This window comes from Varanus komodoensis, unplaced genomic scaffold (genome assembly GCF_004798865.1).
Source record: "Varanus komodoensis strain SLA01 unplaced genomic scaffold, ASM479886v1 scaffold414, whole genome shotgun sequence".
Taxonomy (NCBI): domain Eukaryota; kingdom Metazoa; phylum Chordata; class Lepidosauria; order Squamata; family Varanidae; genus Varanus; species Varanus komodoensis.
In genome coordinates, this window is record NW_025335961.1 from 18,536 (window position 1) to 33,495 (window position 14,960).

The window sequence follows — 14,960 nt, forward strand, 5'->3', positions numbered from 1 at the left end:
GTGAAATGCCTCCCACAAAGCTTTGCTCCTGCCTGAAGTTGAGAAGCGGCCAAGCCAACCTCCTTTGGGAAGGTGCTCCACAGGGAGGGGGTGGCCGGAAGGAGTCCGACAGAACCGAATATCCCGGTCCAGTGTCAACGCTCTCACTTCCACTGCACACACTTGGCACAGTTCAGATCAATACACGCAGTCCGGCGCTGGTCCAGGTTCAACAGGCACAGCACCTTCCCAGTCCCAGGCCAGAGGTGGAGACAGAGTCGCTGGGCAACCGGCAGGACAAGGCCCCGTAAGAAACCAGGGCCAGCAGGAGGTCTTCGCGTAGAGCAAACTGGGCCGGGCTCTTACGCCTTGTCCAGCAGTGCTGCAGGAAAAGCAAGAGAGGGGTGGCGGTTAAGTCATTGCGATGGGTCTCTCCACTGGGGGAGGGATTAAAATCACAGGCTGGAGGGGACCAAAGGCCTTCTAGCCCAGCCGCATGGATGAGGCTATCCGCCCTAAGTATCAGGCAAATTGTGTGCTAGCAAGAGAGAGGAGCACTCCCAGAAGATGCCTGCATCAGAGGGGTCAAGCAGGTGAACCAAGCTGCATGCATGTGAGAAGACAGCCTCTTGTGCAGGGAAAAATTCCACCCTGTACTCCAAATATGGCTCTCGTGTGCAGCTTGGGCAACCCTCGTCCTTCAGAGTGACAGAGGAAGAAGATCCCCGTCATGCCGGATGAACCACAGATGGGTTGAGCAAATGGAGGGGGAAAGCCACACTCGCCCCAGAGGCCGCGGGTTCTGGAAAGGCCCCACGTGGGGCCATGGGCAAGAGGAAGCCCTTCAATCTCTGGGCACATTCCCTGTTGGAAGATCTCCTGCCTTCGGGGTGGACCTCCAAGCCCCTTTCCCCACATCATACGCACCCTTACTGTTTTCGGAGCTCTCCGAAGACTCACTGCGTGCTGCAAAAGGAGCAAAGACGGAGAATTGGTATCACAGTTTTGCAGTGGGATGTTGCATCTCACAAAGTCCTTTCTTCCCCTGGCCCCACTTCACACACACAGCTTCTCTCCTTGTCGCTTCTAATCAGGACACACGCTTCAGCCATACACCTCTGCAGCTCAATTCACCGCAAACAGCAGCCTGGGAGATTCTCTCTTTGTCCCGTGTCCCGGGGCGCATGGGAGCCCAGAACAGCCTCGGCAGGGGAATTGCCTCCCAGAATATGAGAACCAGAGGGGTCCCCCCGCGAAGCCGATTTCTGGGAGATGCAGGACGGGCCGAGGGAAGGACTCCTTCACAGAGAGCTTGGCTGAGCCATGGAATCCCCCTCCATGGGAAGTGGCAACGGCCATTGATTTGGACAGGTTTTAAGGGGGCTGGAGGAGGAGGTCTCCATGGCTGCTAGTCCTCATGGCACAGCCAGCCTTCCCACCAATCAGGAGAGGTGGACAGGCCAGATTTTTCTGGATGCTGCTGGTCCTTTTACGGAGCCGTTGCTGTATGTACAACACCTTTGTGCCCCACTTACTCTGGGGCTCCATCAGCCCGTCCTTAACATCTCCCACTGGGCAAATGCCACCTTGTCGAAATTAACTGCAACAAATCTCCCTGGTCCCACGATGCAGCCATTCCAGACCCCCACCTCTGCATACATTCCTACAACATCCTCCCATTCCACTGATCTTCCAATCAAGCGTATTCCCACTGAAGTCAGAGGAAAGCCTGGCTGCCCTCTGCCATGAGAAGCTCTGAATGAGGCCACCACGAGGGAGGTCGTCAAAAGTTTGCAAGCATCTCTGTTCAACATACAACAAAGTCGGTTTGGTGGTGAACTGAGGCATTCGTGAGCCGAGGTATCACTGTGCTAATGGCAGCAGCACCGGAAAAATGTGGGAGGGTTGAAATGGACAATGGGCGAGAGCACAGGGCTTCTGAGGGAGGCCGAGCGTGGAAGCAGCCCGAGTACCTGGAAATACACAGCCGGCAACTGCGTTTTTTCCATCTACATCATCTGTCAGCTAGTATTAATGGTCATTTCTTCAGAGAGAGAGGTGATACTCACGTGAGGGTTGCTTTTGGGAGTTGTTGGTTCGTCGTTTCTCTGCAGAGACAGAATTAGAAAATGAGAGCTGGAGGGACCCCGGGAGGAAACCTGCCTTTTCCAATGAACCCTGCCTTTTCCTTTTCGAACATAGAAAGCCCCAGCCATGTTCTTCCTAAGTCTTCTTCTGACTACTGCCAGGAGTAATTTGAGACAGGATCCACATAGAGGACCCTGGAAATCTATTTCTTCCAAACAAATACGCAGATGGCTTCCAATGTCATGCACTGGACTGCCTGGAAGTACGGAAGAGTTTCCCCCAGAATCTGGGGCCAGCCAGAGCTCATGGGGGAAAGGAAAGGGCCCCTTAAATTAATAGTAAAAAAGATATGCAGGCTGTTAAATTTCAGAAGAATCCCCAAGACCTCACTAGAGTTAAATATATTGAGGATCCTGGTGAAAATCCTGGCAGTGGAAAAGAGAGGCCAAACCCGAAAACACTTCGGAGCCTTCCAGCCCCTGGGATTTGGGTCTTCTGTTCCAGACTTCACAGGTTCACTATCAGGCAGGACCCCAGGTGAGAAAATAGGGAATCTATTCAAGGCGCACTGTGGTGGCTGCTGGTCTTTGGGGTGCCGCTGCTGTCCTGGGGGTTCCCTCTCCAATATGGCTGGACACAGGCAGGCAGTCCTCGTGCAGGGGGCAGCGTGGAAGCGACCCACGGCCTTCCTTCAGATCTTTCCCTGTTCCCACTCCTGAAGCTACTTCCAGACAGGTGCGTTTTGGGGCTGCCTCTAGCATGGAGGGGCCACGATCCACCGTTTCTTAGTGAGGGCCACCAACAGAGTGACACACGTGAACATGCAGCCCAGCAAAGGCATGAACAGTTTACTTACTGATGAAGATAAAGATGCAGAAACTGATTATAAGCACCGCCAGGACAGCTCCTATGACAGCCGCCACTATGAGCCCCACATTCCCTAAAATGGGAACAAGGGGGAAAGGGCCAGTTAGAGTTCCTGGAGCACTTTGCTGCCTCTTTTTGGTGGCAAACTGACTATCTTTTGGCCAAAACAACACCACGTTTCGGCTCTGTGGGGGCAGCAGCACAAGTGGGGGCCCGTGAAAGGCATGTATCATCCCTTCCAGACTCTACTGTCTATTCAGCCCTGTGTGACTCTCACGAAGAAAAGCATCACAGGGCCATCTGCACTGGTTCTAACTCTGGGCCTCCCGGGGCTGAAACACCCACGTTCCTGCCGTGAGCTCAACCAGAGAGGAAGCTGCTCCTTCCAAGGGCCAATCTTCCAGCTCTCCTGCCAGGAATCACACCTCCCTCCCCATAACTTCCCTTGCTTTGCACCCCAAACCACACGCGGGCCTCTTCTTTGGATTCCACCATTTCCTAGGGGAAGCTCAACTTACCAGAATCCAGACCCCAATCTGTGCCTTCTCCCCTCCCCAGCTGTCTCTCGCCCACAGGCCCCTCCCAGGCCAAGGCCAGAGGCTGCGACAGGCCGGCATGGTCTACACGGCACCGGTAGCGGCCCCGCTCCTCGGGCTCTACGTCAGTGTAGAGCGAGATGTAGTAAGTCCCATCCGGATTGGGGGCCACACGACTACGGAAGGTCTCGTGTTCCCAGCGCTGCCCATCTTTTGTCCAGGTGGCTTCGATCTCCTTGGGGTAGAAACCGTGGGCCTGGCAGACAAGGGTTTCCACGTCCTCTGTGGATGACTTTTGGCGAGTCACCTTCACTTCGGGGGGCTCTGGAAAATGGGCAAACTGGGTGTTATCACCACTAGCAGAATCTCTCCAGCGATGGGCAGGATGGGGCGTATCTGAATAGCAGGTCAGGGTTCCATGGGGCCTTCCAGTCCTTCTCAATGGTCTCCCGAGAGGGGCTGCCCCACACCTTCAGCATGCCCTGAAAACAAAACTTCTAAAGAAAGGAGTTCCCAGGCACCCAAATATTTTCTGTTTTTAAACGTTTTGAACATGCTCAAACGGGGACTTGAGGAGGAATCCCTGCCTGGAGCCATTCTGCTTTGGGCTTCTGGGAGGATCCAGGGCCGAATTCGCCCCGCCACCCCCTCGATTGAATGGCAGGAGCAGTGCGCTGGCTCCCCCAGAGGGAGAGGCTGGAACTGCAGCTCTTGGTGCTTTGATGTGCTTTGTGGTTTCATGCTGCTTAAAAGTCCTTTTAGCATGGCTGCTCTACCTTGCTTGGGCCAGAAGTCCCCGGAGGAGAAGCGATCTAAGGATTGCCAACGAGCCAGTCCAGCATTTCAGAGCCAGAAAAATAGCTGTTCTCAGCTATTTCTGTATGTTTTATAGAGTTAGTTTTTCCAAAGCATTCTTTGTTTAGCAAATTTTCCAGTTTTCCCTTCTGAAAGGTGAAGAAATTCTGCACAGACTCAGATACACTCAGCAGGAGTGTTAAACTTTTTAACAAACTGGCAAGGATTACACACTTGCAGAAACTTCCTCTCTCCCTTTGAGGAAGGGACCAGGAAAGGGCCCAATCCCCATGCGCACTGCATAGTCTTGGGGAAGGGGGATGTTTTCGTTGAGAAATCAGGCAGGCAAAATTTGATGGGTTCAGGGAGGGGCTCCCCACACACACCCAGGCCCTGCCCCATGCCAGACCTCTTGCAAAGGCCCCACCGGCCGGGGGGTGGGGGGTGGATGGAGGGGCCCTGGAGGGAAGGAGCGGTCTCTGCACTTCTGGACACGTGGGTGAGGGGGAGCCCCACAAGCAAGGAGGCACTAAGAGGGGGGAACTCCCAGCCCTCCCAGCTTTCGTGCTCTCCTTTTCAGCTTCTGGGCCAGATGGAGAGGGAAAAATCTGATGGGAGGCATTCAAAACTGGAGCAACCCCCCCGCCTCAAGTGCAGGCTGAAGTGGTACGCTCCTGCCATCTTCCTTCTCTTCTGCCCAGTGATGAACCAGGGAAGGAGACGGGACGGGATGGGAGGGGATCTGTCCCCAAGACACCCGTATTCCCCACGCACACCTCTCCTCAGCAGCAGGAACTCCTTCCCGTAGCCCAGGTATCTCTGCAGCCGCTCAATGCATTCCTCCTCCAGGTAGGCCTTGATTTTCCAAGCAAAGTTGGGTTTGGCCTCCCAGTTCCACTTGGTTAGCTGGGCTCTGACATCGACCGCCGTCCAGGTGAGGGTCTCCTTGTCAAAGCTGAGGAAGTCCCTCCCGTCATAGCCATCCTGGAAAGCCCCTCCTTTGCTCCCATCCCCACTCAGCTCACAGCCGTACATCCACTGCAGGGTGTGGAGCCCTGGAAGAGGAGGCGAGTCAGGCGGGGAGTCCGGCGGGCCGCAGCTGAAGCTCTGGGAACAGGCGGGATGTAAAAATTATTATACTTGTTTACCCCACAGGGGAGGTGGAGACTGTGCCTGGGTGAGGATGTGAGACCCCACATTGGAAATTGGGCTGCACCCGCCCCACATGCCTCCTGCTGCCCTCCGAGCAATTTGCTGCGATTGATCGGAATATCCTGAGGCACCCAAAGGGCCTTTCCTGGTTTCCTTCCCCCTCCTTGACCCAGATGGCCCTTCCTCCTCCTCCTCCTCCAAGCCCCCACGGACTCTGCCCCCGTGACTTTCATCATGCCCCCACAGCCACCTGTCACGCCCCACAAGGGGGATCAGGCAGACATTTCTGCCTCAGGGGGGCAGGACTGGTGGCTGGGAAATTGCTCTGGCCTTCACACCCCCAGGAAGAGGAAGCCATCCTGGCGTTGGGGGAGAGCCGTGTGTCTCTTTGGGGGCAGTGATTGGGGAACAGGGTTGGTGGCTGCCCTCCTCTTCCCTTTTGGGGCTCCTGCAGGCCCAGCGTGGGAAAAGCAAGCCCACGAGGCCTTCCCCCACTTTCAAATGGAGGAGGGGCTCTCACTCAGCACCCCCAAGGCGAGAGCACCTGCCCTTTCCGCTCCTGGGTGTAGGACAGAGGTGCAGGACCTGTGTTCTGCATGGCAGGCCACATTCTTTGCACGGGTCCCTGGCCAAGAGGCGGAGCGTGTTTCTCTTGTGCCTGGGGCAGTGCCTTCTGTTGGGGCATGCAGGTAGGGCTAGGAAGGGCTTGTCTCCCTCTCCCCGCACCCTCGGGATATACGGGGGGGGGGGGGGGGAGCCACAGGTGCATGTGTGTCCTCCTCTGCACATGTGTGCGTGTGTGCATTCGTAGCCATACTCATAAATATAAAGCTCAGTCGTAGCTTTATACAGCATCAGGACATGCATGTTTATGCAAACCCCAGTGCCATTCATGTGCAATTTGTAAATTAAGTTTAGGTATTTGTTTTTTAGTAATGGAAAATGAAATCAACTGCATGCTTATTTAAAAACAAAATATTAAGTCCTGCTCTGTTAAATGGGGCTTTGTTGTTGTTGTTAGTTGCAAAGTCATGTCTGACCCATCGCGACCCCATGGTACAACACCCCCCTAGGCCTTCCTGTCCTCCACCATCCCCCGGAATCCACCCAAGCTCACACCCACTGCCCCAGTGACTCTGTCCAGCCACCCCATCCTCTGCGGTCCCCTCCTTCTTTTGCCCTCAATTGTTCCCAGCATTAGGCTCTTCTCCAGGGAGTCCCTCCTTCTCATTAGGTGGCCGAAGTATTTGAGCTTCATCTTCAGGATCTGGCCTTCTAAAGAGTAGTCCGGGTTGGTCTCCTCTCGGACTGACCGGCTTGATCTCCCCTTCCTCCCAGTTTCCCCTCCCCTCCCCCAGCCCCTGGAAATGACAAACATGGGAGGGCGATCTGCCCCCCCCCCCCCGTGCACCACTCACCCCCGCTCTGGTTGTGGTACTTCCCCAGTCACCATGTTCCCTCTGAATGCAGCTCATTGCCCTTTGTGGTCTGAGCGTACAGCTCCCAGTACTGGGGATCGAACTGGTCCACCCTCCCCATCCAGGGGACTCTGGGCTGATACTTCCTGGTGCTGCTGTCGTACTGAGCGAAGAGCTGGTCGTCCATGTACCCCACAGCGATGAACTGGGGCAGCCCCTGGCCGGGCTCCGACACCCCCAGGTAGAAAAAGCCCAGCGAGTGGGAGGAGGCGGCTGCAGAGGGCAAGGGGGGAGGCAGAGTTAGGGGGCTGCAGCTGAGGACACCCCTGAACACGGCAGCCCACTGGGGATGCGGCCACCCTAGAGGAGTCCTGTGGGGAGCCCCAGAAGCGAGCTGCAGAACAGTTCGCGCAACCGTGGCGCACTGAGCCGGCCGCAGTGTCTTGTCCAGACCACGTGTGCCTGGCAAACGGCCCGATTCCCTCGCGGGCCTGCAGTTCACTAGCCACGTCACGTGTCCTTGGCCAGCGAGGTCTCTGGGGGGCCACCACATACCAGGCTGTGGGGTGCAGCTGGGCTACTGCCCCTCCCCCAAGCAGGCCAGGCCACCCAGAGGACAAGAGGAGCCGCACTAGCAGAAGTGGCTGGGCAAAGAGGGCCGGTCCGCGCAGCGGGGGCTGCTTCCCCTGGGTGCGATCGTGTGAACCAGCCCATGTGGGTCAGGGGGCTGACCCCTTTCACAAACCGCAGGGTGGCCACTGAGCCACGCTGCCTCAGGGCCCGGCTGCCTGCCAGCCCAGTTTGCCTCCTCCGCCTCCCCAGAGGCCGCTCGGTGTGATGCCCAAACCCAGCAGGAAGGGTGCTTCTCAAGCCACCCCACACCCCACAGGCCAGTGTGGGGTGCCAGTGGGGCTTGCCCAGCCTAGAAGACGCTCCAGGCAGAGGGAGGGGAGGCAGTGGGGTGTCTCCTGCTACCTCTTTGCTTGCAAGGAACCCAAGGGGCGTCCATTGCCTTCTTGCTCCTCGCCATTTTATCCCCACAACAACCCTGTAAGGTAGGACAAATCAACAGTCCCTGATTGGTGGGAAAGTAGTCATAGTTGAGTGAAGACTGTTCAAATTGCCTGAGTCCCGGTGCTATAACCACTAGACCACACCACTAGCCCCCCTTCTGGTGTACGTATACTGTAGTTGCATCTGTACTCAAATGCACACTGTTTGTGGTGAGCTTGTCTGAAAACTACTGCCATGATTTATGCCTCAAGTACACATGGGGAGAGGGAGTTTAAACCCCAGTGTATTCATCCATGTTTCGAGCAGTATTTTGTACAGAAGATGAGCAGCAAAAAAATGAACATTTCCAAATCACGGTGGCCAGTCAGGTGAAGTTTCCCATTGGCACCAGGAATTCCTCAGTACTTCCTCCTCCCTGCTGCCAAAAAGCAGGAGGGCCACTGGAAAAGGCACCGAGCAGACAGAGGGCCAGGAGCTTCTCCTTCCATTTCCCGGAGAATCAGCCCAAGTGCCTCAGAGTGGATCAGCCACGGGGAGAACCCTCTCGGCCGCTCTCGGGAGGCCCCTTCATAGTGCAGGTGGCCGGGCAGGAGTTTGCTCATGGGGTGGCCTGGGCCGCATCCAAAGCAGAGCATATTCGCAGCATTTATTCTCGATTAATTGCTGCACAGCTGCACTGGCATCAGGCACCAGGCGCTTCCCCTGCGGGGTCAGGCAGGGACTGAAGCCAGGAGGGTCTTTGCCCGGCTCAGTGGCTGCTTTCCTGGAGGAAGCGCGTCTGGCCCGGTGCCCACGCCACGTCCAGGAGCTGCAGCTGGAGCCAAACGCAGCAGCCGGGCGGCTCTCTGGTCCATGTGAGCTGAACTGCATGACTTCAGTCTGGTATCGGCAGCGCTGGGCCAGCTGGTGTCTGGCTCAGTTTCGGTGCCTAGGAAGCTCTCAGTGTCCCCTTGAGTCTGCCCACAACGCAGGACCGTCTTGGAGGCCTTGATCCTCCTCTGACCACCAACGAGGTTAGGCTGCTGTGGACGGGCGACGGGGCCTTCACCAGGGCAGCCCCCAGTTACAGACCCTCACTGTGGAGGTTAAATTGCAACGTTCAATGCATCGTGAAGAACATTTTGTTAGGCTTGCCATTGATAGGGGTTTTAAAAAAATAGCTTTACTCCTTTCTTGATGTTATAAAAGTTGTTCTTGCTGTTTTCAGTTTAATTCTTTTGATATGAAGTTATTTTAAGCTCTATGTTGTCTTAAGATCCCTTTTGGACAGAATCTCAAAAGCTTAAATATCACAGAAGATTAATAACCTAAGAAGGGATACAGCAAGAATAGCAGAATTTTACTGTAGTCACTTTTTATTATTTTATTATTATTACTTAAATCATTGTACCTGTTATGATTTACTCTAAACTGCCCAAAGGGCTCTGGCTACTGAGAAGTATGAAGATGAAAATAATAATTGTTTTGATGAATGAAATTCTCTAATTTTGCCGCTCCAGCTCTCATGACTAGATGGGCTAAGAAACCAGCACCCGGGCCGCCCCTCGCCCGCGTCCCCTCCCGGGCAGCGGCAGGCGCAGAAAAAGCCGCACACGCGGAGACTCACCGCGAGCCCCGCAGGGCAGGAGCAGCGCGGGGACCCCCAGCAGGAGGACGGCCGCCGCCCAGAGCCGGGGAAGCGCCATCCGCTCCTCGACGCGCCTCCTGAAGACTCTCCTTGCCGCGCGTCTTCCAAGCGTCCCAAAGTCGCGAAAGCGGAGCAGGAGAACGTGGTGCCTGGAGAATCCGGAATAAGAACCGCGATTGTGCAAGAGGGAAATAGGTACAGAACCCGCAGGCCAGGCAGCGGCAGAGTCCCGACTAGAAATCGAGCTTGCGCTTGGATTTCCGCGAAGAGACGCCCCCTCCGACGCGGTGGGGGACGGAAATCCTACGAAGGGGAAAGCAGGGGAGGCTGATCTGCTCCTGGCCAGAGCCAGAAAAATCTCAGCACAAGCCAGATCCTTTGACGTCTGGCTTTGTCGCTGCCCCTCTCACAGCCTGCTTGTTAAAAACGAGGCCAAGGCAATAGAAACATTTTAATGCATGGGGGCTCCGGATATGTCGCAACGAGGCAACTTTGAACAGAAAGTTCCTGGAAAGTCCGTGGGAAGTCGCCCACAATCCTCCCCCGTGCAGCTGCCCCCTCGCCCCCCCCCCGCTCCATAAAGATACGAACGCTTCCGATTTAGGAGCGTGGGGCTGAAAACTGCAGGGACGAATTGTATTTTATTATGTTGTGAGCCTCCCCGAGGCTACGGCAAGGGGCGGCATAGAAATGTTTTAATTAATAAATAAATAAATAAATAAATAAAAATTCAAAAGAGACAAGTGCCAAGTTGCGCATCTAGGAAAAAGAAATCAACGGTTGGAATGGGAGTAGAGATGAAAGGGACCATGAACCCCCCCCCCCCCGACAACTGGAGAGTCTCCCGCCCGCCCCCCTCTGAGCAGAATGTGGACCCGCCCGTCTCCCTCCCTGGCGGAGGACGGCTGCGCTCTGCGCTTGATCCAGCGACAGGGCACGGAGGGGACCGAGCCTCTGGCCTGCGGGGTGGGCGCTGTGCTGGGATTTGGCTGGATGCTGGGAGGCCTGCAGGACTCGCTTCTGCACCCCTCTGGAGGGAGGTCGCTCTGCCCCTTCTGCCAACGCAGGGAGCTTCTCTGGACTCGCCCCAACCTTTCCTCCTGGAAGCAAACATTTTCCGTGTATGACCCTAGCATTCCACAGGCTGCTCCCCCTTTTCAAGGTGTTGTGATTTATTTATTTATTTATTTATTTATTAGATTTAGAGCCTACTTCTTTCTTTCAAAGAACTCAAAGTGGCTTACATCCATCTCTTCCTGCTCTCCATCTTATCCCCTCAACAACCACCCTGCGAGGTATGTTGGGCAGAGAGACCGGGAGGGTGTCAGAGGGTTTGTTCCACAAAAAAACACAATGACTTAATTAATCTCCTGTGCTGCTCGCCAAGTCTGCTCTGTTCGCAGACAGCAAAGCTGGCTAACCGTTTCCCCGTTTTCCTGAAGATTACACTGGTCTACAAATTTTGGGAAATTATCAGCTCCAAGATAAAATGTGCTAATTCTTACATGTTTTGATCGGATGAATTAAAAAGCAGGTGACAAAGGTGCTGGTTGGCTAAAGGGTTCAAGATATTCCACAATGCAGATTTATACACAGGCGAGTATATTTGCCTACAAGGAGGGAGGTGCCTGATGGTCATGCTGCCTTGTAACTTCTCAACAAAGTACGGTAGAACAAGGAACATGGTACCCCATGGAAGTGGATGAAATTATCTTCACATTGAGACTAAAGATTACTACCTAACTGTACTTTATTGTTAATTGCAAGGTACATTCCTCTTGGTCAGATCTCGGCATCATGCAGTTACATCTGGTGCCTCTCGAAAGCGTCATTGCCCAACATTTCCAAGGATCAGTTGCGTGATGTTTTCCCTCGGAAGCCAAGATGCCTCCAGAGTGTTAACTACCCAGAGAACTTCTGCAACATTTGTGGAGAGGTCCCATTTGCATCTCAAAAGTGCAGTATGACCGCAGTGGTCAAAAAGACAGACCACCTAAATTTTGTTTGCAAACTAGGGGATCAGGGGGAGAGTCGGGCCCCTCATTAGGGTTGCATGACATGCGCAACTGATCTGCATCACTGGCTAAGCCAGAAGAAAAGGTCCATGCCTTTTGCAGTCCCAAGGGTGTTTTTGTTGCAGTTTTGACCTAAAGCTGTATCCTGGAAACACCAACTTCCTTTATTAGTGACCCACTTCTGGTAAATTTAGCTACTTGCATTTCCGAGGCTTTCTCCTTGTTGTTGTTGTTGTTAGTCGCGAAGTCATGTCCGACCCATCGCAACCCCATGGACAGCATTCCTTCCTTGTTAATCAACATCTGGATCTACCAGCTTGTTCTCAGCCTTTCTTTGCACATCCCCACCTGCCTTGGCACTTTGGACACCCCCCCCCGCCATGGCCTTGAGTCTCGCAAGGGCGTTTGTGGGCACTGCACCGCTCCTGGTGCCCTGGCAGCATGGAGACGTTACAAGACCGTTAGAGACCAGATGGCTCAGCTTGTTGCTGCTGTAAGCCGCCTGCAGTCTCACTTAACCCAAATGCAGATCCCATCATCCTCCCCCCCCCCCCGCTCCAGAGCAACCCCAGCGACTGTCCCAGGGGGCTGGCTGCTCTTCCGATGGAGCGCAGCCTCCCCAGCCGTGCTCTCATGCCTGGCCATGGCTCTGGCCCGCTGCCCCGGCCCTCCTCGCCCGAGGAATTTTCCTCCAGGTAGGACGTGACAGCAGGGCTGTCAGCGTGGATTCGCCTGGGCAGGCCCCCACTTTCGGTGGGGAGCAATGAAAAGGCACGCACTTGACCTGAATGTCACAATTTCCACAGGATTTCAAATCACGAATGTGAATGCCACTCCTACAGAAAGGCTGGGAGGAGGAGGAGGAAAGGAGGGGTCTGGGAATCTGTGTTTCTCTCCCTTCTGCCCAGCCTCGTTTTCCTCCTGCAAGGAACCGGGCAGCGTGCCTGGCCGTCACCTCTCCACCCCACCCTCGCAACAACCACCCTGTAAGGCGCTCTGGCTGAGAAGCACCGACTGGCCCACAGCTGCCACCGTGCCTAAGCACGGACGTTGCTGGCGGAGACTCCCCTGGGGGACTGCAAAGGGGAACGAAAGGTTTGGGAACTCGTGCGAGCGCGCGCTGCCCTTTCAGGCTGCCCGTGCAGAGCCATCTAGGGCTTTACATAACCTCTGGCACGTCTGATCTCGTTTATATTTTTTATTTATGTCTTACGTTCGTAAAGGAACCCTTTGCAAGGTGGCTGACCTAGGCTGCCTCCTCTCCATTTATCCTCACAACAACCCCATCAGGTAGGTTAAGCGGAGAGTCAGTGGTTGGTCCAAATCGCCCAATGAGCTAGCCTGGGAATTCCTCTCCCCCGGGGAATCCTCTAAATATGGTGGTGGAGCAAGAAGGAAAAAGAGAAAGTCGCCACCCCCCCCCATCTCATAATTCCCGCCACACTCCATCCTTTGGGGCTCATGTTTTTTTGCTTTTTTTTAAAAAAGTAAGTTTTATTATTATTTTTCTACTAACAAAACGAAACGAAAAATCATCAATCATCAGAAACATCATACCTACTGGGTCAGCCCCCCATACTTTTTTTTATAGTAATCCATAAACGTTTTTAAGTCTATGCATAGTCCCGTTCCTCTAGCCACTAATAAAAAGAATTCCAAGTTTGATAGAAGTCTGTATTCTCTGTCTCCTTCAGAGACAAAGTCAGTATGTCCATTTCGGCACAGTCCAAGATCTTTTTTAAAATCAGTTCGTCGGTAGGTAGTTCACTCCTCCAATGTTGGGCAAATGCAATCCTCGCCGCAGTAATTACATGTAGAATCAACTACACTGCTTGATTAGCAACATCATCAGGTACAATGCCTAATAAGAAAACTTCAGGTTTAAATATTAGAGGTTTTTGTAACATTCCCTCAAGCCATTTATATATTTTAACCCAGTATTGTTTTTGCCTTATCACAAGTCCACCACATATGATTAAAAAGTACCCGGTTTATGTTTTTATGCTTCTAATGCTCTGCCAACTCTGTTGGACGTTCCCTTTCCCGGAAAGAAATCAGCTCGCGTCCGAGAGATCGGGGGAGACGCACCTCGAACGACCCCCGGGAGGGCGGGGCTAAAGCTGACCACGCCCCCGCCTGGGCTCCCGCCCCTTCCAATAGAGAACGACCTGCGGGTCTCTGCGGGGGCCTCTTGTCCAAAGAGGGAGGGAGGGAGGGAGGAGTTGGCTGGGGGACTCGCCGCGGGGGGGGAGATCCGGGGCGGGGTTCAGCGCGCGCCTGTGCATTCCGGGGGGGAGATAAGCGGGGAGCGCGGCGCCGATTCCGGGAAGAGGAAAGGGGCGGCGCTGCGAGGAGCGGAGGGGACGCTTTGCGGGCGGGGAAGCAGCGACAGCAACGAGGAAGGGCGGGGGGGGGGGGCGTTTTTGCTGGCCTTAGGAAGGGGGAGAGCCTGGCTGAGTTTCAGGATGATGTGCATTGCGCGGGGTCAAATCGATTCCTACAAGCAGAAAGGACGAGGCTGAGGCTGTCATGCTTTGGCCCATCATGAGAAAGCCAAATTCTCCGGCGAAGACACTCGTGATGGGGAACGGCAAAAGCAGAAGACGAACGGGAAGACCGGACAGGCGATGGATGGAAGCCGGAGAGGAAGCCGCAGCCTTGGACAGGGCTGGGCAGGGCTGGCCTGGGCAGGGCATCTTGGAAGGTTTTCATTCCGAGGGTTCTCTTTGGATAATTAGTCCCTATCCATGTCCAAACAGCTATATTATCAACAAGTCAGGTTTCATAAAAACTAAACTCTGCTGTAGTTTCCCTGGCCTTGCAGAAAGAAAGAGGGGATAGGTGGTCCAGTATCTGTAGCAGGTACTTCCACATGGGCATGTAATATTAAAGCATGATTTAGTATGTGACCAATACCTTGTGCATTAAGAATGGCTGTACTTAAGCATAAATTTTGAGAAGCCTATTGCAAAGATTAATGGTACCACGTATCTGCATGGAGTTGAGAAACAAGCAGGTTTGGTTTTGTTAAGTTGGAGGCGTCTTGATAACACACAACAGCGTGACCAAACCCTGGCTGATGAAACAAGCCTTGGGGAAGGAAGCTCGGCGGGGAGGGGGTGGGATTCCTCAGCTGCCTGGCTTCCTGTTACTGAGCGTCACCATTTTGTTTAAGAAAATATGTTTAAGAAGATGTCTAATCTGCTTTTCTGGGCTCCTTGCCCTCGTGCAACGGCCTGTGATGTTATAAAACATGGACAATAAGGATTAACTGTGCATAACATCCAGCAGCGAGGAAAAATTAAAGCCCCAAATGCAGACAGGAATACATGTCTCTGGGGGGTTTGGCTTGCTTTTTAAAAGCAGCAGTGATGAGGCCGCGTGGAGGGAATTCAAAAGGTGTGGGGCCACCACTAAGAAAGCCCTTGGCTTAAGGTCCCTTACTAGGGGGCCAAAGGGTGCCCCCCCC

The 14,960-nt window shown here is 54.2% G+C and overlaps 1 protein-coding gene across 1 annotated transcript in view; it reads right to left on the reverse strand.

The window, feature by feature from the left end:
* LOC123029926 (H-2 class I histocompatibility antigen, Q9 alpha chain-like) overlaps nt 1–14,960 on the reverse strand; it is a 30,178-nt gene that overhangs the window by 12,391 nt on the left and 2,827 nt on the right. The window contains 3 exon segments of the mRNA XM_044443364.1: nt 3,453–3,794; nt 5,042–5,320; nt 6,836–7,108. Of these exon segments, the coding sequence (XP_044299299.1) occupies nt 3,453–3,794; nt 5,042–5,320; nt 6,836–7,108 (894 nt within the window).